This window comes from Parasteatoda tepidariorum, chromosome 8 (genome assembly GCF_043381705.1).
Source record: "Parasteatoda tepidariorum isolate YZ-2023 chromosome 8, CAS_Ptep_4.0, whole genome shotgun sequence".
In the NCBI taxonomy this organism is placed as follows: Eukaryota; Metazoa; Arthropoda; class Arachnida; order Araneae; family Theridiidae; genus Parasteatoda; species Parasteatoda tepidariorum.
Window position 1 is genome coordinate 8,485,166 of NC_092211.1, and position 24,954 is coordinate 8,510,119.

Consider the following 24,954-nt stretch of genomic DNA (forward strand, 5'->3'; position numbering starts at 1 on the left):
TGTAAATTTCTTTTAAGGATGTTATTATAGTGTATTTTAAAAAATAACTTATCATATTTTAGTTATCATTATCATAGATGTAAATTCTGCTCGGTAAATTTTTTCACCCGTCAGCGAGTTTAATTTAAAATTCTCTTGGTTTTTACATACTTGAAAGAATTCTGTATCCTCGAAATATATTTTACTTAGCTTGTTGCTTGCTTCAAAATGTAAATACGTTAGCTACCAAAGTGTAAAGTTGAGCCTCAAAAAAGAAAAAAATTATATTAAAAATATTTGTTTGATATATATAATGTATATAATGTATATATATATATATTTGTATATATATATTATCGGTTTAGAAATTTTCTAGTAAAAATTTTTTCATTTATTTTTATTTAAATAATATTCAAAATAATGATAATGTGCATTTCAAGTTTATTTTGTGGTCAGCTACAAATAGAAAAGTCATTTTAATTTTTTAGTTATTGGTGCATTTTCTTTTGTATTTAATCCTTATACATTTTAAAAATTTTTACATTTGGTTATGTGGCAATAGTTTGCAATGGAATTCGTGAAAAATTTGCAGTAACTTTTTTCCAATTTCATGTTGGCATCTATATAACATTATTAAAATTATGTCATAAATTTCAGCCCCGGATGATACCGGCTATACCCAGGCCTCCTACGATAGTGGCAGTGCCCCGAACTTCACAAACACCAGGAGCTCCGTCGCCCACTGGACCCAAGTACGTGATAGTGACACCAACAGCGAGACCTGGCACTCCAGTATCAACTGTAAATCAACCATCTCCCACTCCTACTAGCGTAATAAACTCGACCACCCTTCTTAAAATTGTAACAACACCTTCTGCGTCCAGCAAAACTGTTACTACTACACCATCATTGGCGAAGCTTGTAGTTTTGCAGGCTGCTGAAGGCAGTATCAAATCAGAGCCGGCTTCTCCAATCTGCAGTCGTCCTGCAACGCCTGAGGTAACGGCTCATGTCTCTACCGATATCATGGATCAAAGCTGATATTGGTATCAGTAGTATTTATTGTAAATGTATATAAACGTATAAAAAGTTTTTTTTTTTAAATGTTTAGCATACAGGTGTGTTTTGGGGGATAGTATTTCTTCTTGCTGCAGCAACCGCAGAATATTTCACATCCAGGGGTCTGTCCAGACATTTTGTAAAAGGTCTTGTTTTTGTAAAATTATGAAAAAACTATTCATAATTTATGAATATAAAATAGGCATTAAGTTGCATTCTTTCAACCAGGGTCCTGTTATTGCTAAAAACCTTTTCAAGAAGTTTTTAAATTGTAAATAGATACAAGATTCTGCTCAACAATTGCTGCTACTAAATTAGAGATGCAAGATACAAATATTTGGTATTTAGACTATACTGCTCAACACAGAACATTCATTTTGGACGAATAATGGAAACAAAATCACTCACATTTTTAAAAATTTCAATTGACATATTTTAAATAACACAACTTAGTAATATCACTTTTAATGTGTTACGCATGAAGTAAACTTAAACAGTTCTTAAATTTATAATATTTTATTTAAAAAATTGCCAGAAATTAATTTTAATTTACAAAATATTCTATTAATTTTATGAATAAGTATATTTTGCTCAATTATTTATTTACAAAAAAAATTATGATTTAATATTAGTAAGAATGTGCACACGATGTTTGTAAAAGTAGAAATATTTTCTTAGAATACTACACTTGGAATTTAAACTAAGGAAAACTTAGTTTGTCTCGAACCATCTTTCTTTCCCCCCTGGGAAGGGTTTATTCGATTAACAAAACAATAATGAAGATAAACAAATTTGTGAAGGGTCCGATTAAAAGATAAATTATTTTGGGAAGGGTCCATTTTTATGAGAAGATATTTTGTTCAATACTGTTTATGCATTTAAAAATACCACAGCTTGTGAAGATGTTTATATTCTTATACAATTGGTACAATCCCACATGAAAATGTTGTTAAAATGAAAATAATTGTTTCTTGTCTCACCTGTGAAAATCGAGTAAAATCCATGATACAGAAAACTTATCGCTTTCTTAAAATATACAAACACTGACAAATTTATGTCACCATGATATTGAAGTATTTTTTATTCTTCAATCATATTCAATAGAGCTGCTGCAGCTTGAAGAAATACTGTTTTTGTAATATTAACATAGAGGATAGATTTTGTAGGATCACATTATTGAAATTATCATTTATTGTTAAATTTTTGTTTTTTATTTCATTATGGAATTATATTGTCCGTGACTTTGCTGCATAACCCATTGACGGTTCTGCCTGTTAAAAGTTGTATTTTTAACCTGCAGTCTGCCATAGCAATGCCAGTTTTCCTATGTTGTTAGATAGGGTAAAAACGTTTCCCGGTTTTGCCCATCTGCCTGTGGGTTAATAATTATGCTTAGTGTATAGAAGTGTATGAAAATTACAGTTGTTAAAATTTGAGCTGAATATTGAAAAGGCTCATTTTATGCCATTATTAAAATAATATACAGTATACTCTTGATATCTCAAAGTTGAAGGGACGCTAAAAAAAATTTTTGTGATAGCAAGTTCAGAACTAAATATGTTCTAAAAAGTAGAAAAATATATTCTAAGACATTATTCTAAAAAATAGAGTCATGAAACATAAGAATAATTACTATTAAATACAGATGTAATAATAGTTAACTATAAATCTAAATACAAGAATGATAATTTTTTTATTTTTAAAAGTGAGATAGAAAAGAATTGCTTTACATTGTGATTTTTCAGAAGAAAAAAATTTTGACAATACAAGGTTTTGAGAAGAAACTCTTTGACATAGGAATTCAAATTAAAATTAGGTGGATAAATAATGCCAAGGTAAAAAATATTTTTTTGACACAGCAATGTTTTCGAGAGTATACTGTACTTTTAGGATAAAATTATGTAAAGGCTGTGCAATCAAAAATGTAAGTTTCACGAATCGAATCCCCTTCCTAGAATATGAAGTAATACATACACTAAAGATCAATTAAATTGAGTAAAGACAATGTTATGCAAATTGTGTATCACTGTGCCTTCACAATAACTTCATATAAAGCTTGTATAAGTTGTTAATCAAAAGGTGTTAATTTTATCCTATTCTAGACTGCTGGTCACCTACAATATATATATGAGCATGTCTGTTCGAGACTAAAAATCCTTAGCACAGGGGTGTCAAACTCGCGGCCCGAGATGAACATTTTTGTAGCCCAGTCAATATATCTGAAGTAAAGTAAAAATAAAATAGAAATGTGAATTAGAAACGAAACTAGCATATAAAATTATAATATACTTTATTTATAAACTATACAGATCATTTTAAATTGTCCGCTCGAAAATGTAAAATTCTAATTGGCTGAAATGGAGTCCGTTTCACACTAAGCTATCAATTAGATAGTACATAATCAGGTTTATCCTTTTATAGCGAGGTAAGTTGGTTGTCTTGCTCCAAGGTTCTCAATTCATTCTGGGATTTGAAAGAAAAAATATGCAAGTTTTTACAAACTATAAATCAAGATACAAGCTTGTTCTCCGATCAAATATGGTTGCAAGATTTATCTTTTATGGTTGATATAATCAAACACTAATCCGATTTGAATTTATTGTTACAAGGCAAGGATCAGATCACTACAAGCATGTTTGACATAATTAAAAAAGCATTCAAATGTAAACTGTTTCTTTGGGAAAGGCAACTGAAAAATGAAGATTTAACGCACTTCCCAACGTGCAAAAAGAACAAATCTAGTTAATATGATACTGCATCGTATCAAAAGTACGCAGAAAAAAATTTAAAATCTTAGAACAGAATTTGAAACAAGGTTTAAAGATTTTAATTCTTTGGAAGACAAATTTTGTTTGTTTTCTCAATAAATATAGACTCAGTACCCAGTTATATGCAAATGGAAGAGATTGAGATTCAGTGCGACTCAAATTTGAGGGCAAAATTCATTGAAGTGGGTGTGCCTAAATTTCAATACTAAATTTCACGAATATTTACCAGCAAGGTTTGAAAATACTCGAAAATTCGCGTATAAAATTATTTCCAAGTTTGGAAATACTTATCAGTGAGAGCAATTATTTTCTGTTATGAATGGAAATAAATCTCCTGTCCGAAACCGTATTAATAATGCTCACGTTGGGTCAATTTTGAAAGTAGTCTCAGCAAATAAAATTTTTTCCGAAATAGAAAAGATAATAGCAGAGAAGAGATGTCAAGTATCAGGACGTAAACAATAATTTAACTTTATATATGTTTATTACAATTCAAAATAATAATATTTGTTTCTAAAGTTAATCATTGTTTATTTGGCCCAAGTTAGCTTTTGAGTTTCACATCCCTGCCTTAGCAGTTTGCCTAGTTTCTTTACCTGCCATCATTCAGTGTACTCTAAAAACGCCTGTGGCTGAATTTTTTCGAGCTATCTGCGGCAAAACTCTCTAGCAATAATATCTTCCTGCAAGATACTTTTGATAATAACAAACATGTATGTTACTCATTTAAAGTAACAAAAGAGCTGTGTTTACAAAGATAAACTATATAATATTTTATTCTAGTAATACGGGTGATATTATCGAATTTTGTTAGAGGAATGTACAAATTATCTCCTTCGCATTTTGTAAATAATCATCACCATAATAAATCATGCAAGCCGTAGTAGTAAATTGCCGCAAAAAAGATCGACGACGAAATTATGCAAATCTGACTCCTCAAATGCTTCTTTTGTTTGAGATTAGGCTGTTATAATGAATAATATCGGATTTAAAAACTACGGAGAAATCAATAACAATAACTAACTTGATAGAATTATTGTCTTAAAAAGTAAATACTCAAATGCACGATTCCCATTTTGTTTGAAATATATCAGGATATTTAAAAACCACGTGAAAATCAGAAATTTCTGTAGAAAAGTAATTTTTTTTTTACTTTCCAAAAGAAAAATCTTTCTGCAATAGGGCTAAAAACTTTTAACCTAGAAAGCGCAAGGCAGAAATTGGAATGCTTGTGTGTCAAGCGCGTACTATTTTGTCTACGATCGAAGGTACCTACTTCAAAAAATTCGAGTGATCAATAACTACCTCAGTATCCTCAAGTGTGCATAAATGAGGTACAACGCTACACATTATAATATAACTTACTATAATTACTCTTCATGTTAATGTGAATGAATTGATGAAAGACCCTATTAAATCTGAAAAATTCTTCAACACCCAGATTATTTTTCTAGCTGTACTTCTGCTATTAGTAAATAATATACTGAACATTAAATATAATTATACATTGTTGTAATAAAAAATACAAAGATAATTTATTAAGTTTTATTAACTTACAAACAAAAAAATGCACAATTTGTAAACTCTAAATACAACAGGTAGTTAAAAAAAAATACCAATCTTGGTTTCAAAATTAAATTCTAAAAATATAAACTCGAGCACTATTATAAAATTATTCATAAAAAAATTGATAACACGATTACTGTTTTTATTTGGCACTTAAAATTTTTAAACCTCTATAAACATTTTTTTTTTTTAAATATAAATCTCATATTTTTATAGATAATCAATTCTTGCTACAATTCAACAATTTTTGAGTGATAACAAGTTAATAACTTCAATGTCATCAAGAAAAAGAAAATATGTAATTGAACATTTCAACAGTGAATAAAGTAAAATAAATTGTAGATTTTGAAAACACATCATTTGAATGTAAAATATTTCAATAAATGCCTTCTCCGTGCTGTATACGTCGTTTAAAACTAGTAAATTCTATAGCAAATAACCAGTTATTTGATTGATGTGACATAATTATGATAAAGTGCACTTTTTACAAATTTAAAATAAGACACACATTTATTACGTTGATAAAAAATAATGGACATTTTAGCAGACAATGAGTAAAAATAAAGAATATTTTCCTTCCTTAAAAAAGTTAAATCATTATAGGCCTATTTGATGCTAAATTATAATAAATTCTGTTTTCTATACAAAAGTAAATATAAACGAAGGCTGAAACTCTAGCTTAATTTATACCAAAGGTGATATTTTTCACTTACACTTTACAAGATTGCACTTTAAATATTTGTATTTTTTTTAAAAAGTGAATAATGGAACTTCATTTAGATAGAAAAAGGCTATAATGGTTCTCTTGATTTTTCTTTATCTGATATTTTTGTGCTTACTGTGTTTCATATTCTTGAATGTGTTTTTAAAATTTTTTATAAAATTAACTGACAAACATGAAGTCGAATATAACTGCAAATGCTCAAAAGTATATAGGTTGAAATAGACCTGCAAATAGCCACTTGTCATGTGGTCAGTCAACAAAAAAAATGGAGACTTAAATTAAATAAACAACATGTCACTTTTTCTAATCGTTTAATGATAAATGTTCATCAGTGTAGAAAGAGACTTTAAAAAACAGAACTTTCATTCAAAACTTTGATGTGGAAAGATTCATGTATTTTAAAGTTGTAATGTATACTTTAACTGTATCTCTATATATTTTTAAATAAAGTTCGTTAAAATCAGTATGTTTAACTAAATTTTGCCAGTATTAACATTTTATAGTCATAGATTTCTATCATAATCTGAATATTTTTCCAAAAATCAAGCAAAAAAATAAAATATCCGCCGATGGCAAAAATACTTCTTCTAGTCCTACACAGATGGTGCTATTGCCAGTACTGCAGAATGTTGAGTGTTAATAGTTTAAGTTGTTGCTAATTCCCATCTGGTCTGACGGGGTCAGACCAGATCAATAAATCCGAAACCAGAATGGGAGCAGAATGAATGTCGTTCCAGTCCAGCCCTAAACAGTTCAAGATGTGTTCGGGTGATGCCTGGTTTTGTTGGCATTTAGGACAAAGAAGAAAGATCTTTTGATTAGCAGAAAATGTGAGACTTTTCAGGTGTCCACTGGCCAGTCGGGATAAGCAAGTGTTGGTTTGCCTGTCACCAGGAAGAGATAGAGAGAGTCCTGGTCTTTTTGCTTTATACCAGTAGTGAGTAGGTGGAAGCAGCCACTTTTGTTTGTTCTGGGCCTTTTGCCTTGCNTTTAAAATTGTAAGATCGAAAAACTGGTTTTATCTCCAATGAGGGCCCAATTTTTGAGGTGTAATCGTTTAAGTAATTATAAATAATGGTTTTAAAAAATCTTCTTTAGATTAACATTTATATACATATTTTTTACATCGCTAAATGTAAATGCTTATATTATTTTTCTTTTTCACTTACATGATTGTGCATGATGTATCAAAATTTTACTTGAAGCCTAAAAAATGTCTCTAGTAAAATCTCCGTTATTTTATTTCTCCAATGTTGGCAATGTAGGAGAAAGTAGCTACTAAGATACAGTCTACTCACTGAAATTTTCAGGATAGTTTAAAAGGCCCTTTGTTGTTATGTACACTATCGTGATCATGACTAAGTGATAGTTATAATAAAAATTAATAAATTTTTTCAAAAATGCTTTTTTTAAAAGACTTCAGCAAAATATTTCTACAAATATATATATCCATTTAATTTACATATATTTTTTTTCTTCAATATTATATTCTCAAGGACAATTATACAATTAATTTTAAAAAGGAAAAAATATTTTTTATTAGGGAAATTTTAAATCAATGTATGAGGGACACTAGCTTATCGATACATTTTTCAAAATAGTGTCAACAGCGGTAGAAAAATATGTTCTATGATAAAATTGAATCTAATGGTTAAATCAGATTCGTGATTATCTATGATTTAACAATTAAAATAGATTTTTAAGGTTTAGTAAATTTCAACAGTTATCTTAAGTGAATTCAGTATGTGAAATAATTTAATAAAAATTGTTACCAAATTCGATAACTTGGCCTTTGTCTTTAACATATACTATTGATTGACTACTTTAGCTAGTGGAATAAAAATAAACAAATTCTAACTCAATAAAACATTGAATTCAGAGAATAAAATGAATAATCAGTGGCAAAAAATCCATAATTGTTAAACAAACATCAGTTGCAGTATGTTCAGTGGATTAAGAACAGCACAAAACTATTAAAATTTTAAATTCATAATAAATTTAGAGTTGCAATGGCATTCATATACAGAATTAGATCAATCTCTAAATAAATATATTTTCTTTAACTTAAAAAAAGTTTTAATATAGGTGAAACATTAATTTCTTAAACCCTGAATGTAGGCCTATAACACAAGCCAATAATCACTCATTAAGAAAGTATTAGTGAAATTGTGACACTATTGATAAAAATATTACATTTTTGCCAATAAAGTTAATAATTATAATTTGGATTCATATCTTGCCATGAGGAATTACATGGGCTTTAGAATAGACAAATAACTTAAATATTTTATAAGTTATTAAACCTTTTAAAAATTGCTAATTTGGTGACATTTTCCCACCGAGGTCAAAATTTTCTAAACTACTGCCTTATTCTCAGTTTTTGCACATTTATATCAGCCAAAGTAATGCAGCATTGGAGTAAGTTTATAAAAATTAGACCGCAAATGCTTTTCATTTTCACAAACTTATCTCAGTGGCGCGACAGTCCATTGAGGGCCAAGGCCTACAGTGCCCATCTTAAGTCTTCTTGACCTTTGGGCTCTGAGCTGCAAAAGCAGGTGTTCCGGTTGAGTGGCCAATCCAATGCAGTGTTTGGCTCCAAAGCATGCTTGGTACTCATTTTATCGACCCACTGAAGGGATGAAAGGCTGAGTCAACCTTGCCCGGCCCAATGATCGAACCAGGGACCTGTGGCACAACAGTGCCAAGTACTACTGCTCAACCACCAGACGTCTTTCATTTTCACAAAACTCAGGCATTTCTACATATTGACGTTTTGCGCTATTTTTAAAATAAGCGTAGATAGTGCTGGCTTTAAATAGGGTAAACTTGATTTAACAGTCATGAGTAACAGTTGCAAACTTACAGAAGTTATATATTATTTGCAAAGAAGCAGACGGAGCCCTCGAAAAACAGCCTTAAGTAAAATATTGATGCTATATTTGGGCACTTATTCATACAATCAATATACTTACTTATAAGATGTTGCATGCCTTAAAGGGTGCATAAAAGATGCCAATTAAACAGTCACAGTATGATATATTAAAAAACAAAATGTAGAGAAGCAATTGTAGAAACCCATAAGCACATTATAATGCACAAAGAATATTTTTATATTAAATTTATATATTGGGGAGTCGCGATAGAGAAGTTAAAGGCACTGAACTGTCATTGTGAAGGACTTGAGTACAATCCTCAGTGGCAACTTGAAACCTACATAGCTTGTCTGGGAAGTAAAGACGGAATGACGCTAACAACCACATAGCTACAATCATGCCCTTTGTCACAAAATTGTGGAGCCATAACCACCATGGGCTGTCACAGGAATATACTTTATCATTCTAGCTACACTGAGCCTAAAAGTCTATAATTCCATTACAAAAATAGCTGACATTTTTTGATTAATTGCAAAAATATGTTCGAAGTTTAATTCAGAGTAAAATGGCTAACTAAGTTAATCTAAATATATATCTGTAACTGTTATTTAGAAACTTAACTCTTATCCGTTACAGGTTCACTGAAAATGTTTTAATTTCTTTTAAACCAGTACAGTTTTTTTTTAAACAAACCTAGTCTGACCACATATTCTAAAGCACGAAAGCCACGGACAGACATTTCTTTATCAGCAAACTGGACTGAAAACATCGGACCTGCCGCATAGAATGGGAAGAAGTGGAAACAATTTGGAGGGGTGAATACTTTTCATTCATTTTTAAAAGAGAGTAACACAGAATCAATTCAATCTATCACTATTCACATTATGAAGTTAAAATAAATTTCCATGTATATTAAATACAATTTCAATGTATAATATCCTTTCTCTCTCTTGAGAAAATTCTAAACTAAAATTGCACAAAATAAGAGTTTGATACAAACACCTGAGTCATTAATGAATCAGACACATTAAAACACAAAATGTAGAAACTGAATCTAATAAAAAGGATGCAGACTGAATAAAAAATAAAACATTATACAACATAGATTCAAGTAGGAAATACAATTCTACTATCATAAAAGCAATAAAATGAGTATTATGTCACCATGACTATGTACCTACAAACATAACTTAAAAATAACTTTGAAAAATTAAAAAAAAAATTTAAGCAAATTTCATTTAGAATTAGCAGGGGTCTGTCCAGGCCAAATTTACTACCACTTAGCAGTACCTTCACAAATTCAACTTTTGGAAAAACCCTAGTTTCACAAAATACTTTTTCTTAAAATTTGATTTTTGTATCCCGTAAGAAACGATAAATCCATATTTTTGTGTTGATTTTTTAATTTTCACAAATTATGTCTAAATTTTCACAAAATAGGTACCTCTCGGAAAAACCTAGGCAGACCCCTGATGATAAATTTGTCACTGATAAAAGTAACGCATTTAAGAACTACCACAACACAATAAGAATTTGGATTATAGATATTTAGATTTAACAACTTTAGAGAGTGATTTTTTTTTTCATTTCAAAAACAATATAGAGTGTTCAACAAACACATTTACAATGGGTATTATAAAGAACATAAACTTAATATTTTTCATTCACCAATTGTGATACTAACAAATGAAACAATATAATTGAATGCAAAGATAATGGCACAAGTGCTGGTATTGACTATACAGCACCAAATTTAAATGATACTACACACTCAAAATTAAATACTGTGCTAAGTTGCATAAAGTAAGTTTAACAGGAAAAAAGCAGGTACCATTACTTGAATACCTCAGAGTTGTGGGACTTAAGATGGTAAATCTTCTGGAGGAAAATACAAAACCTAAGAGGAACCAAACAAAAAGTTTTAAAACTATACGGTTAATGTTTTCTTGTTTGTGGAAGACATTTTTTTTTTCAAAATTGAAAATACATACAGAAATTAATTAATATTTTTCTTTGTTAATTATAAACTTGGAGTTTTTAGTCATAGAGTCATTTTTAGGAAAGTTAAACAGTTAAGTTAGCAGTAAAACTTAAAAGTTCTTCAGCAGAGTTGAAGCTAAAAGTTAATGTATAAAAGCGTATAACAGTCATATAAAGTTCATATTAACAAGTGAAGCATTAGCAGATGTCGTACAATATTTAAAAACTCAAATAGAACTCTATTTGTTTAACAAATTCAGTTAAAAGCTCGCTTTGGATGTTATGTCATTATTTTCTTAGGTGATGCTTCATAGGCTTTTTTCAGTCTCTTCCTTAATTCAGCGGGAAATTTGTCATAACATTTTTTGCATACCGGTTTTAAATCCACCTCAAAAAATTTTGTCCTGAAAAAAAATAATAAGTTCAGTGGCCTGAAAAATATATATGATTAGATGTTTAAAAAAAAAGTTAAACATACTTTTGACTCATTTTCTGATCACACACATAACATGCAAAATGATGAACACACCAAGCTTTGTTTAAAGCAGTAAAAACTAAAAAATTAAAGAACATTTAATAACAAATAAACAGTATAATATTTAAATTATAAACAAAAGCATTTTAAGTAAGTAAACTTAATTAGATGAATAATGCTCATAAATGTTTTTAATAAGAAGATACACTAGAACTTACAATATAGAAAATCCAACATTGTGAAGAAAAAAATTAGTAAACCTTATCTGACAGGAATCAAATCGCAAGTAATTTAATTCAGATTGAAATACTTTATCTAGTAGTTAATATTATAAATAAAGAGTTGCAATAAAAATTGAAATCTCAAATACTATAAATTTAAAATTACAAATAATAATAATTAACGTTGAGTAGGTTTTGGGCAGTAGGGGAGATGAGCATGCTTTGTCCTTCAAATTTAATTTTAAAACTTACAAATAAAATTTTTAAATTAAGATTTATTTCATAAATAAAATTAATATTAAAGAAAAATAAGATGAAATTAATATAATAAGTAAAGATTATCCTATACACCATACTTATACGACAGTGTTTCTTAACCTTTTTGATATAATGGACCCCTTTTAAAATTTTTTTAGGAAGTTACAGACCACCCCCCTGTGAAAAAAAATAATTGCAAAAAACATCAATTATTAGAAAACATTTAATTTTATTATTTTAATAGTATACAAAATTTTTAATGTGAAGGTTGCTGCTGCTTTTCCTTAATTAATAAATTTAATTGGGGGATGGTTTTCGACAAAGCAACGTGTATATCATGTTCAACATTCAATCGATTTCGATGTTATATTTTTATTGTCACAAGAGTGGAAAATTCCGCTTCGAAAAGATACACTGTAGCAAACGGAATTATAGCTGCCATAGTTCGATTTACAAGCGCAATGGGTAGGCTTCCAAACGTTTTAAAAATTAGGAGTAGTCAGCGGACCCCCAAAATATAACTCATGGACCCCTTAGGGGTTCATGAACCACAGGTTAAGAAACCCTGTTATACGACATACTTATACGACACCTATTCTCCGATCCGAACCAGCACAGCTCAGAGCATGAGTCAGTAGTTTTTGACTGAGATTCATTCAAGCCATTTGGTGGGAATTGAAATGCATGCATTTTTAGTATGAATGTTTGATTTGACCCGTGTTTCTTATGATGGTCTTCGTTTGCTTCCTTACGATTTTTTCCCCAGTCTCGATTAGATCTTAGTTTATTCGAATTAGTTCTTTATCATAAATTATTTATTAATTTTGAGAAATAGTTGATTTCTACCACCACTATAAATACCAATTCACTAGTATATAAGACATGTTAACTAACCAGAGGTACCTTTTGATAGATGCAAGTTGACATAGTTGATTTTTGAATCCCCTCATTGGTGACCCGGACGTGATTTTTTTTGCAACAGATTTTCTATTAATCGCTTTTCTGCATCTCCTGCATTCCATCTTTTTGTTGTCATCGAAACCAATGTTGCCAGAACCCACAACACTAACAAAACATACTTATATGCTACAGAGTAAGCCACAACAGATTTTCTTTCATCATTTGTATTTTGCTGCCATCAACAATGTCGGTTAACAAGAAGTGTCATCAATTCAGTACTTGAAGTTGGGATTTGTTCAATCACTGTTGAACTCTCAACTACCCATGTGTTTACTTTGTAATAAAGTTTTATCTAATGAGGTAATAAAATCTTATCGTTATCAGGAGCATTTGCAAAAAAATCATCCTTACAAACAAAATAAAGATTTGTCATTTTTCATGAACATCTGTTTTCACATTTCTGAAGGCACCTTTGGTCTCAGGGTTGCTAGCAATCTCATCACAAAAATGTGACGATGGATTGATAGCTTTTTATAATATATCAAAATTTATTGCTAAATCTGGGAAATCTCATACCATCAGAGCAGAGTTGATACTGCTGGTTGTCAAGGAAGTTTTAGAAACAGTTTTACACCATCCAGCCGCATCGAATGTAATAAAAAAATATCCCATAAGCAACGATACAGTGCGGTGACAAAATTATGAGATGGCTGAAGACGTTGAAATTTCTTTATGCAAACTTTCCAACGAATTTTTCCTTCAAGTTGATGAATCAACCTTGCCAGGTAATGTAGGCTTTACTGTAGGTGTAGGTTCGGTTTGTAAAGGTAGGAAAATTATTCAAGAAATACTTTTTGCAAGAAGCGTGATTGTAGACATCAAAGGTAAATCGATTTTTAATACTGTCAAAGATTATTTCAAAGAGAAAAACATTCCTCTTGCAAATATTATGTCGATTGCCACTGATATGCTCCTGCAATGGTAGGTCGACATCGTAGGTTAATCCCCCTTTTGGAAAATGAGGTACCAGATATTTTAGCTGTTCACTGCGTGATTCACAGACAGCATTTAGTAGGAATAGTAGGACCGTTTGCATCAATAATTGCAATGTGCCATATCTACTGTGAACAAAACTCACAGTAATACTCTCTACTGTTGATTATTCAGACAACTGTGTTTGGAAAACAATGAAGAATTCAATCGCTTGCTACTATACACCGAGATTTTCCGGGTTTCCAAAAGCTTCTGTCTCAGTAGGTATTGGAATCTTTAAGTCTCTGTGCTTGAGTTCTTCGAAAATAGAGACGTAGCTCTGAGAGACAGATTGCTAGAATTTAAGAAAGACTTTGGCTGATTTATGTGTAAAATTTAGTGGCGTTAATTTACAACTTCAAGGCGAAGAGTTCAATTTGATCCTTATAAAATCCGTTATTTCTGCCTTTCTAAAAAAAACTTATTTTGTGGAAGCAGAATTTTGGTTCGAATGAGTTCAGCCAAGTAGGCAGAATTCACTCTGATGATACACAAGAATATTGTCAACACCTTGACTCTTTGCACATGGACTTTTCTGATCGTTTTAAAGATGTTTTGCTCCTCGGAAGTCCCTCAATGTTTTTATTTGTTAGGAAACCTTTTTGTGAATATTGAAACAGCTGAGGTTCAGATTTACGAGGAAACTGTCTTTTAACTAATGAAACTTTGAAATGGTGATCGTCTCACAGAATTTTTGCTTAAAGGTAGCATAAGTAGTCTCTATCCTGGACTGTAGACTATCGTTAATTTTTTTTTAATTGCCTTTCCTTCCTCCTAACTTGTTGAACGTGGATTCAGTGCTGTTACAGATCTTATCACAAAAAGGAGAAATCGACTCTAAATTGTGCAACGAGGGGATTTGCGTCTTCATCTCACTAAAAGTATTGAACCGAACGTTAAGAAATTGGTTCTGAAACATTAAGTACAATCATCCCACTAACATAGTCACTTGACAGTTTCGTTGATACTACTTTTTAGTGTTAAAAATTATTTTGGATGTTTTTTTAATTATCTTCTTCTTTTTCATAAGCGCAACAGCCTTTCACAGGCCAAGGCTGACTCGCAGATTTTCCTCCATCTGGCCCTGCCCGGTGCGACGGCCCGCCATCGGTTGACTTCCAATAGCTTGAGGTCCTTTTCAACGTCGTCTATCCATCTTGTTGGTGGTCGTCCCCTAAGTCTCGTCCCTTCAATTGTGGAAAAAGTCACTTTTTTGGCAGGGACGGCATCAGAATTTCTGAAGAGGTGGCCCAGCCACCTAATGCGTGATGCTTTCATAGTTCTCACAATGTCGGTCCCACCGAATTTGTCATATTTTTTGTAAATTTCGTGGTTGTAAAGAATTCTCCTTACGTTATTCTCTTGAAGAGATCCAAAGATTTTCCCCAAAATCTTTCTTTCAAAAATTAGCAGTTTCTCCTCCTCTGTTTTGTTTAGGGCCCAGCACACACTTCCATATGTAACTATAGGCCTGATTAAAGTTTTGTAGATGTTTAACTTTGTCTTCACACTGATGAACTTGGATTTCAGTTGGTTTCTGAGGCCGTAGAAACTTCTGTTAGCCATGAAAATTCTGTTATTTATTTCGATTTTCAGGTTGTTGTGGCTAGAGATCAAGGTTCCTAAGTACTTGAACTGGTTAACAGTTTCAAAAGAGTAAGTCATTATCTCCAGAGGAGATCGATCAGGAGTTTTATTTGTTGCGATCAAAAACTTGGTTTTGTCTGCATTTATAACTAGTCCCATCTCCTTCGCCGCACTCTCAAGCGCTACAAAAGCGTCAATGACTGAGCGTTTTGTTCTTCCAACTATGTCGATATCATCAGCAAAAGCGAGTAGTTGGACAGTTCTTTGTAAGATTGTTCCATTTGTGTTGATACCAGAGTCTCTAATGGCCTTTTCCAAAGCTATGTTAAATAGCAGGCAAGAAAGGGAATCACCCTGTCTGAGGCCTTTTTCGGTGAAAAATGGTTCAGAGAGACTTGACGAGATTTTTATTCTGCACGAAACTCTTTTGAGTGTCATTCTTGTGAGGCTGATTAGCTTCTTTGGGATGTTAAACTCCAACATAGCCTCAAGTAGTTTTCCTCGGTTGATGCTGTCGTAGGCAGCTTTAAAGTCAATAAATAAGTGGTATGTGTCAATGTTATACTCTTTGGTTTTCTCCAAGATCTGCCTGATAGTATGCAATTGGTCAGTCGTTGTTTTTCCTTTCTGGAATCCGCATTGGTAATTTCCAATGATTCCCGAGGTGTAGGTCTCCAATCGCTTGCATAAAATAATGGAGAAGATCTTGTACGCAATATTTAGAAGGGTAATTCAACTGTAGTTTCCACATTCGAGTTTATCACTTTTCTTGTATATAGGGCAAATAGATCCTTCATCCCACTCAGTGGGCATTTGTTCCTTGGTTCATTTACAACAAATCAAGCTATATATAGCTTTGTTTAGCTTCGTTTCGTCAATTTTAAAGAGTTCTGCTTTTAAGCCATCAGGTCCCGCTGATTTATTATTGTTTAGCCTCCTCAACGCTATTTCCACGTCGTTAGGAGTAGGTGTATTATGTTCTATGGCTTCACCTTCAGTACTCATGGTTGGCAGCATGTTACAAGTGTTTAGATCTTCTTCTCTATCTCTCCCCATTAGTAAATCTACGAAGTGCTCACGCCAACGGGCTAGAACTTCATCCGGGTCTTGAGTAAGTTCTCCGTTTTTCTTCTTACAGGTTATTGTTCTGGGGTTGAAGTCTGCTCTGACATTGTTTATCAGTTGGTAAAATTTTCTTGCTTCCTTTTGAGTTCTTAAGTTTTCAATGTCTTTATATACCTCTTCATATATTCTCGTTTCTTCATCTTATGAATTCTTTTTTCTTCTCTTCGAAGTTCTTTATATGTTTCTTCTGCACTCCTAGTGTAGCCACATTTGCACCGCGGTATGTCCGAACGTCTTGAACACTGCTTCTATGTCTTAAATCAATAAGTATGTGATCTATTTGATTTTGGGTTAATCCATCTGGGGATTTCCAGGTGGCTTTATGTATGTTTTTATGTTTAAAAGCTGTACTTCCTATTACCATGTTTGTAGAAATGGCAAAGTTAATAAGTCAGACGCCATTTTTGCTTGTCTCTTCATGCAGGCTTTCATTTCTAGCAAATCTGTTCATGTTTGTATCATGGCCAATCTTCGCGTTGAAGTCGCCCATGAGCAGTTTCACATCATTTGAACAGCATTCACTTTGTGTCTTTTCAAGAAGGGCATAGAATCCATCCCTAACTTCATCCGCCTTGTCCTCCGTGGGGGCATGGGCACAAATAATTGAGATATTATGCGTTCTTCCTTTGATTCGTATTCTGCAAATTCTTTCATTCACTGACTTAAATTCAATCACTTTGTCTCTGATTCTTTTGTTGACGATGAAACCAGTTCCAAATTAGTGTAATCTGTCGTGGCAGCTATAGTAGATACTGCAATTTCGCTTGTCCATTACTCCACTTCCCGTCCACCTCATTTCCTGAACAGCCAGTACATCTAATTTGTACTCCAAGAAAACATCAGTTAGTTTTTTCACTGCACCTCCTCTATATAATGTTCTAACATTCCATGTTCCAAAAATCATGTCCGATTTCGTACCAGGTCGTCTACGAAGTGCCGTTCTGGAATTTTTTCTTTGAGTTTTCTGAATTGGTAGATTTTTTTTATGAGGCAAGGGGATTGGCCTTGCACTCAACCCATTTAGTCGCCTTTTACGACACGCCAGGAATACGTTGGTGCAATTCTACCCCAGACACCACACTAATTAAGTATAAATTATTCTTTTTAAGCATAGGTTTCCTTGTTGTATTTTTTCATTAAACGTATTTATTTTGATCATAACAAATAGACTGCCATTACCTGCCGTAAGAAAACTATCGAGTTACTGTACACATTATTTAAAAAAAATAATAATAAATTTTTATAGCGTAAAAAAATTGCTTAAAAACTTTGCCTCTAATAATTCAACACACCTTCCTCCATCCCCATGCTCTAAATAACTGGATTTTCAGAAAGATATATAAGAGAATCCATTATTTTGTCCAAACCCTGGTAAACCTGTCTCCGTTAGATTTTTTAAAAAGGAAACAAAGCAAATTTAAATGAAAAATCACATTACAGAGAATGTATGATTTCACAGTTATGAATGATGATTCAATATACTATTTCATGGCAAAAACACAGATCAAAACATGAAACCTAAAATCTAAACGATACATAAACCCCTTTACATCAAGTGCCGGTATGAGCAATGAGGAACCTGCATGCGTTGGGTAATCGCAGAAGGTTGATTATTTTAAATAGTTTATATCTTAAAACTCTCTAAAATCAATTCAGAATTTAAAAAATTGACCTGAATATTGAAAAAAACTTAACTTAAAATTAGCCCAAAACGAAACTAACTTCATGTGACTCAAAATGATGCGTGGTTTGCTTATGACGTCAAAGTATAGTAACTCAGCGAACGGGAGGAATTAAACCAAAGCTTCCTATCTAGAAATGTGTTACAAAAGCGTTTTAATTTCAACTGCATTTTTTAAAAATTGTTTTTCTTTCAATTTTATATCATATATATATATATATAGTTTAAATATATATGTAGTGTATATCAGTTGCATCCTCCCCCTTGAGAAAATTTTTGTGGGCACCTTTCAGCATAATGAAATAAAATTGAGGAATGAAAAAATAAATGTCGAAACTACTTTTTTTTCAACAACTTTTGAAATAAATTCATTTTTCTTTATTTATACTGATTTATTTTTTTTTAAATTTGTCTATATCTAAAAGTCTGAACTGTTTTGAAAGTTTTTTATTTAATGAGTCGATCCCACTTAGAGAGAATGGAATGAATGGTATATGACCTGGAATTTAGGTAAATTTTTTTTAAAAATTCTTTTTATTAACTTCTAAGATATTTTCTTGAATATTTTTTTTTTTTGAAGAAATGTAAATAATGCTAAACTCCTATCATTTTTTATTTTAACTTTAATAATTTTTTCTTCTAGATAAAATTATTTTTTAACTTTAAAAAAAATAACCTGTACATCACTGTTCTTTAAGAATAAAATCCTTTCATTTTAAAGAATAAAAAAAAAAAAAAAGAAAGTGATCTGAACAGCATTTCATAAACATTTTAATTCAGTATAATGAATTATTCATTCAGAGAAGCTTATCAAGCAGAAAAACAATCTTATAGAATTAAATTATAATTAAGTAAGTTATTATAAAATGGTCTTAACAACAGTATAATCATCACCTCCTACAACTAGATGGTATAATGCAGTAGTTGCAGACAATTTGCGAGTATTTTTTTCATCGCGTTTGATGGCTTTGCACCAAATTTGCCTTTTTCCTAATTTTGGTACACTAAAAAATAATTTATTTGGCGTGTTTAAAGAAGAACTATTGCACATGGTACGTTGCAACACTAGTAGTTTTTGCTTGGAGCCATTTTTCAGAATTTATACTCGGCGCGGCATATGCTTTCACCGTTTCACAACAGGACGGGAGTCGTGGTTGTACTATACTTTGACATCATCAGAGCGGATGGGAAACCTAGCAGCGATTTAGGGGGCAGGGCTTATCGAGCGATTTTAACTATTAGTAACAAAATAACTAGTTATCGCGCTGGTCTGAAATTGGTGTCTTTCTTTAAAAAATGGCATGATGTTTCATTTTAAAACATAAAAAAAAGCATGCAGGTTCTTCATTATTTTTATGGTGGTTCAAGTCTTTTAGTTGTCGAGGACCAATGGACCACCTACGATTTCAAATCCAGCAATAGATTTACTAACTAAACTCAAAGGCACGACAGTCCATAGAGGGCCAAGGCCTACTGAGCCCATCTCAGTTTTCTTGACTTTAAGCTCTGGGGTGCAAGAGCAGATGATCCGGTTAGGTGGTCAGCTGAACGCGGAACCCCCAGTGTTTAGTTCCCAAACATGCTTGGTACTCATTTTATCGACCCACTGAAGGGATGAAAGGCTGAGTCAAGCGTGGGAGCTACCAAATTACATTTATCTGGGAATTTTACAATTCTAAATCAAAGTAAATGTTTAATTGTAAATATTTGATTTATACTAAAGTAATATAAAGAACAGTGCAAACTACAAATGAAAACTTTTAAAACTGCTTGTTAAATGCAAGTTAAGTTAAATACACTCAGTATAAATCAAACATATTCTTTGCAGTAAATCTTACCATCTCCTCCAATGACATTGTTGCAAACAAAACACAAATTTCCAAACAACTGATGATAATGTATTTCACAATAAGCAAGACCTTTTTTCTCATAATGCCTGTGACCCAAGAATGGTTTTTCACACTTGGCACACACAAAATGCTGAAATTAAAAAAAGAAAATAAGCATTAAAAGGTTTACACAAAATTGTTTACACATATAAATGAAGAAGGATGAAAACCATGTACCTCAACATGCCAATTTTTCCCTAGAGCAGTAACCACACGCTCTTCAATTGGACGACGACACGCCCCACAAATTGGAATACCCATTTTGTCATGACAACGTAAGCAATACAAGTCTCCCTTCACTTCTCTCGCATCTGCATTTAACTCAATTCTGTAATTTAGAAAGAAAAATATTTCTTTTTAGATTATATAAATGTTATGGGGACTGATATCAATGATATAATACAAGGGTGATTGTGAGCCTAACTCAAAAATCATTAATGACCCATTTCAAAAAATTAATGTCTATATAAATTTAAATTATTGATATTTCAGGGTTGCCACAGTAAAAAATGAACAAAAATAGTTGCTTTTAGTATCCTCAAGCATGAAAATAATTGCCTAAAACTATAAAAATAGTTGCCTGAACAGTAGCAAAAATTTATCAAAAATAGTAGCCAAATAATTAAAATTGTAGCTTAATTGTCAAATACTATGATAAGGACTGGTTAATGTCATAAATTTTAAATAGTGATACATCGTCCGTTAGACATTGCGATTTAGCATACGTTCAGAAATTACCTATGGGAAATCAATGTACATATTCTACTATAATATCAATATCATTGCTTAATTTTTTTTAAATTAAAATAATAAAGAAGTCAAAGTAAAAGCAAACCCAAGATTTATTTCATTTTTCTTAAATTAAAAATGAATTAAGATTTATTGGTTTAAAAATAATAATACTGTAACAAAATATTTTACATACGTGCATTAAAATTAAAAGAAAAAAAACGAAAGTAGAAAACAAACCAAAGAAATGTTCACTTTAGAAAAAAAAAATTTTTTTTAAATTATTTGTTGGAAAAAAAAACATGCTTTTGAAACATTATTAGACCCTATTTTATTCAATTATTTAACATAATATAAAGTAGTATTAACTAATGGTCAAATTATGTACTGAATAAATTTAAAAATATTTTTACTTATTTATTATTATTTTCGTTTTTGAAAATAAAATTGACTAAAGATTTATTTCTTTAAAAATGACACTGACTATCTAACAAATTATAAAACAAACAAGTATTGAAAAAATTTTAATAAAATTTTTAAAAAAATGCTTTAAGTACTAATGTTAAATTATTAAAAAGCGTCCAAACATTACTAAACTCTTTATTTAATTTTTTAAAAAAATTGTTTTTTAACTAATAGCCAAATTTTTTTAAAACTTTGTTTTCAATTTCTCAAAAATAAAAGGAAATTGAATAAAGGTAAGCATTATTTTAATTTTTTTATAAATAAAATCAACTGAACATTTATTGGTTTTAAAATAATCAAATTATTATACTTAGCTACATTAAATAAATTTGAAAAAAACTAACTTTTCATGACAAAATTAAATACAAAATACCCCTGTTAAATTGTATCACTTTAAGTAAAAAATTATAATTGAAAAAAACCAATGAAGAAACTTTTTTAATTTATATTTTCTTTTCATTGATCTATTGAGTTCGGAACGAAAGTTTAAGATAGCAGCGATTATGCAGCAATCGCAAACTAACAGCAGGTCTATGAAAAATAAGAATAAGTATAAAAGAAACTTCGCTAAGAGTAAAAAAGTCTCCCAATAGTCGCCTATTCCTGAAAATAGCTGTTTTTTTAGCCTTTTCAGGCAAAAAAAAGTCGCCATAGTCCCCTAAGGTCGAAAATAGTAGCAAATAGTCGCATTTTAGTAGCCTGTAGCAACCCTGATATTTTCAAAACATGAAATTGTAAATAAATTATATACAACACAATTTAAATGAATAATTATAATCACATTTATTATCCTACCAAAAAATATTTACAAATGAAACAGATGCCAAATATAAATTCTAGTTCTAATATTTTTAAATAAAATATACAAGAATTTGTATACATAAACGTGATCGATGATTTCTTGAAACTTCTGAACCTTTGATTTCCGGATGGTGGTTAGAGAAAAATCCTGAAATCCAGATTTTTTCCGGAGCACAATCATCTCTGATAATATAACCATTTGTAATTGTTTCAGAAATTATGTATAAGACTTTTTTTAATAGTTAGTATGCATATTGTAATAAAATATATTTTAAAGCTCATTAAAATTCAACACTAGTATAGATTTAGAAAGATATTTTGGGGTGCTATAAAATTGCTAACTTTTCTTCTGTCTGTTTTATAGGGTAAGTTTAGAATAAATGGCCATAGTTTTCAAATCAAAATAAAAGTACTAAGAATAGAGATACAAGAAATGTTTATGCATAGCTGCCAACACTGATAGGAAAAAATCCAGTAGATATTATGAAATAATATAAATTTCATGATAATTGTTGCATAATGCACAAAATATTTAACACATAGGGGATTTCATTTAATAGTCATCAAAATAAAAAAACTGCAATATTTTTCAGTTATAATTGACATTAAACATATTTGAAATATTACGCATTTATGTCTTAATTTCAAATATTAAAAGGCATTTAATTCATCAAAGATAGTTAAGGGATTTTTTTAATTAATTTAAAAGAGAGTTCTGAATAAAAATAAACTGAACATTTCTATAACAAAAAAAGTTTTGAACTGATTTCGATAAATGAGGTTTACTTCATAATGTTTTATATTCAAGCAAGCAATATTCTATAAAAATATTTATTTCAATAAGAATTTTTTTAGGTAACTTACTCAACTTTAGGGAATTTTCTAAAATTTACAAAAACCCGGAGAATTTTAATCAAACCAGTAGAAACTGGCAAAATCCAGTAGTCTACTGGAAAATCTAATAGAGTTGGCAGCTATGGTTTATGCATATTTTAAATTCTCGTACATGTGCGAGTATATACTTTGTACATGTACATATACATACCTTGCGGAAGGAAAAAAAAAACAGAATATTGAGAACAAAATACAAAAATTTTTTTTAAAATAAAATTAACAGAAGACAATCTCTTGTTTATGACGAGGTGAGATAGCCATAAAATACAGTAAAGGAAAATTGAAGTTAAAAATATGGAAAATAACACATTTCATACAGTTAATCATGAAATACTTACAGTTAGTTGTAAGGAATATTATTTACATGAATAGGAATTGCGATGTACAATTTTTAAATAGCGTAAATATGAATCGCAACGCGTAACTTTTAAATCCGGTAAATACAGAAATCAATGTTTAATATTAAAATCGGGCGAATACGAATCGCGATATTAGCAGTTTCCAGTGCAGTTCCAAACATTCAAAATGACAAAAGTCCACCAAACCAAAAGAATCAAACTGGAGGAAGAATCACGTGTATGTAAACGTCTCGTTAACGGGATGTAGCAAAAGTTTCAACATATCGTCGGATTATAAGTTTTTGAGTGGCAGAAAAATCACATGCCCTGCTTTTAGTTTTTAGACCCAAAAGAATGAAATGAAAAATCCAGAATTCTGTGGTACAACCGGAGTACAAACATCCGTGTGCAAGATCCACGAGTGTGAATGAAAATATGTGTAATAAAGAGTAACATAAAAGTAGAGCAGGTTGAAGTCAAATGATTATGAGTTTCCCTTTTAAACACATATTTAAAGATATTAGAATTATGCAAACTTTTTAATTTAGTATTAAAAACGATAGTAAAAAAACTGCCTCATAAATTATTACTACATCTTATTACTTTTTGTTTCAGAATAAATAAAAAACAGACTTACCCACAAGAATAACAGTTGAAATGATAGGGGTGATAAGGCTCTCCTTTGAATTTTAAAACTCCTTCATCAATGACAGAACTATCAGGAAAGAATATGTTATTTAAATTAGAAAAATAATTGTTAATAATTGTTTCAATGCAACTCAAAACTCAATGTAATACTGATTAATGCCTACTTTTTAACATACTAATATGGTTTACAAAATTAAGAACATAAGCACACTAACAAGTTTGATCTCACACCTCGTTAGTGTGGTCATTTCCCTAAAGATGAAGTGAGATAACTCTTTACACAACTTTTTATAGATGTCTCATATTTACTATTATATGAGGCATTCAAGATGTTTCCTAAATTCTACATTTTCACATTCATAGTGAATCACAATACGGAAATGGAAGCTTTTCACAATATAAAAATGTGTGGTTATAATAAATAAGCTAAGTTTTAATTATTATTAAAAAAATGAAAATATTGTTAATTTTCAAATCTAAATAAAATGATACAAAAAATTTAAAGTTAAAAAAAAAAATTTAACCAACATCTAGTTGATAGTTTGAAACTGAACATAAAAAATAGTTTGAAAATTTTTTTTATACTAATAAGGTAAAACAAAATATTATAATTTATAGTTTAATTTTAAATTTTGATTAAAAAAATTGTTAAAAAAATCATTCAGTGCGTGTAAAAAAATGAAACACTTTAAATAAATCGATAGACTTACTGGCATTTAAAGCAAATATATTTTCCACTTTGGGCAGCTTTTTCTCTGGCGTTACACTCGTGGCAAAGAGCCCTAATTAAAATAAATACAAGCATATAACAAATCAAACAACTGTCTACAAAACTATAGTAGGTATTCAAGATAACAAAATCAAATGGTGAAACAAATTACATCTGATGGAAAAAAAAGTCAATGGGGTACTTTAAGGTTGTGATAAGCGCCATTACCAAAAGAAAGCAGATAATTCTG

The 24,954-nt window shown here is 30.6% G+C and overlaps 2 protein-coding genes across 3 annotated transcripts in view; one reads left to right on the forward strand and one right to left on the reverse strand.

Annotated features, from left to right (window-relative positions):
• Positions 1-6,560, forward strand: part of LOC107439696 (TBP-associated factor 6) — a 34,060-nt gene extending 27,500 nt beyond the window's left edge. Inside the window, exon 12 of the mRNA XM_016052374.3 lies at positions 637-6,560. Within this exon, the coding sequence (XP_015907860.1) occupies positions 637-1,020 (384 nt within the window). The 3' untranslated portion in view covers positions 1,021-6,560. The remainder of the gene's footprint in view (positions 1-636) is intronic.
• The window catches only part of LOC107439697 (LIM zinc finger domain containing stck), a 43,082-nt gene continuing 23,465 nt past the window's right edge, over positions 5,338-24,954 (reverse strand). For both annotated transcript variants that reach the window (XM_043054162.2, XM_043054160.2), the window contains exons 5-10: positions 24,706-24,777; positions 23,985-24,062; positions 20,298-20,448; positions 20,070-20,211; positions 11,431-11,506; positions 5,338-11,356 (exon numbers count right to left, since the gene is read on the reverse strand). In XM_043054162.2, coding sequence (XP_042910096.1) covers positions 11,233-11,356; positions 11,431-11,506; positions 20,070-20,211; positions 20,298-20,448; positions 23,985-24,062; positions 24,706-24,777 — 643 coding nt within the window. In that variant the 3' untranslated portion in view covers positions 5,338-11,232. The remainder of the gene's footprint in view (positions 11,357-11,430; positions 11,507-20,069; positions 20,212-20,297; positions 20,449-23,984; positions 24,063-24,705; positions 24,778-24,954) is intronic.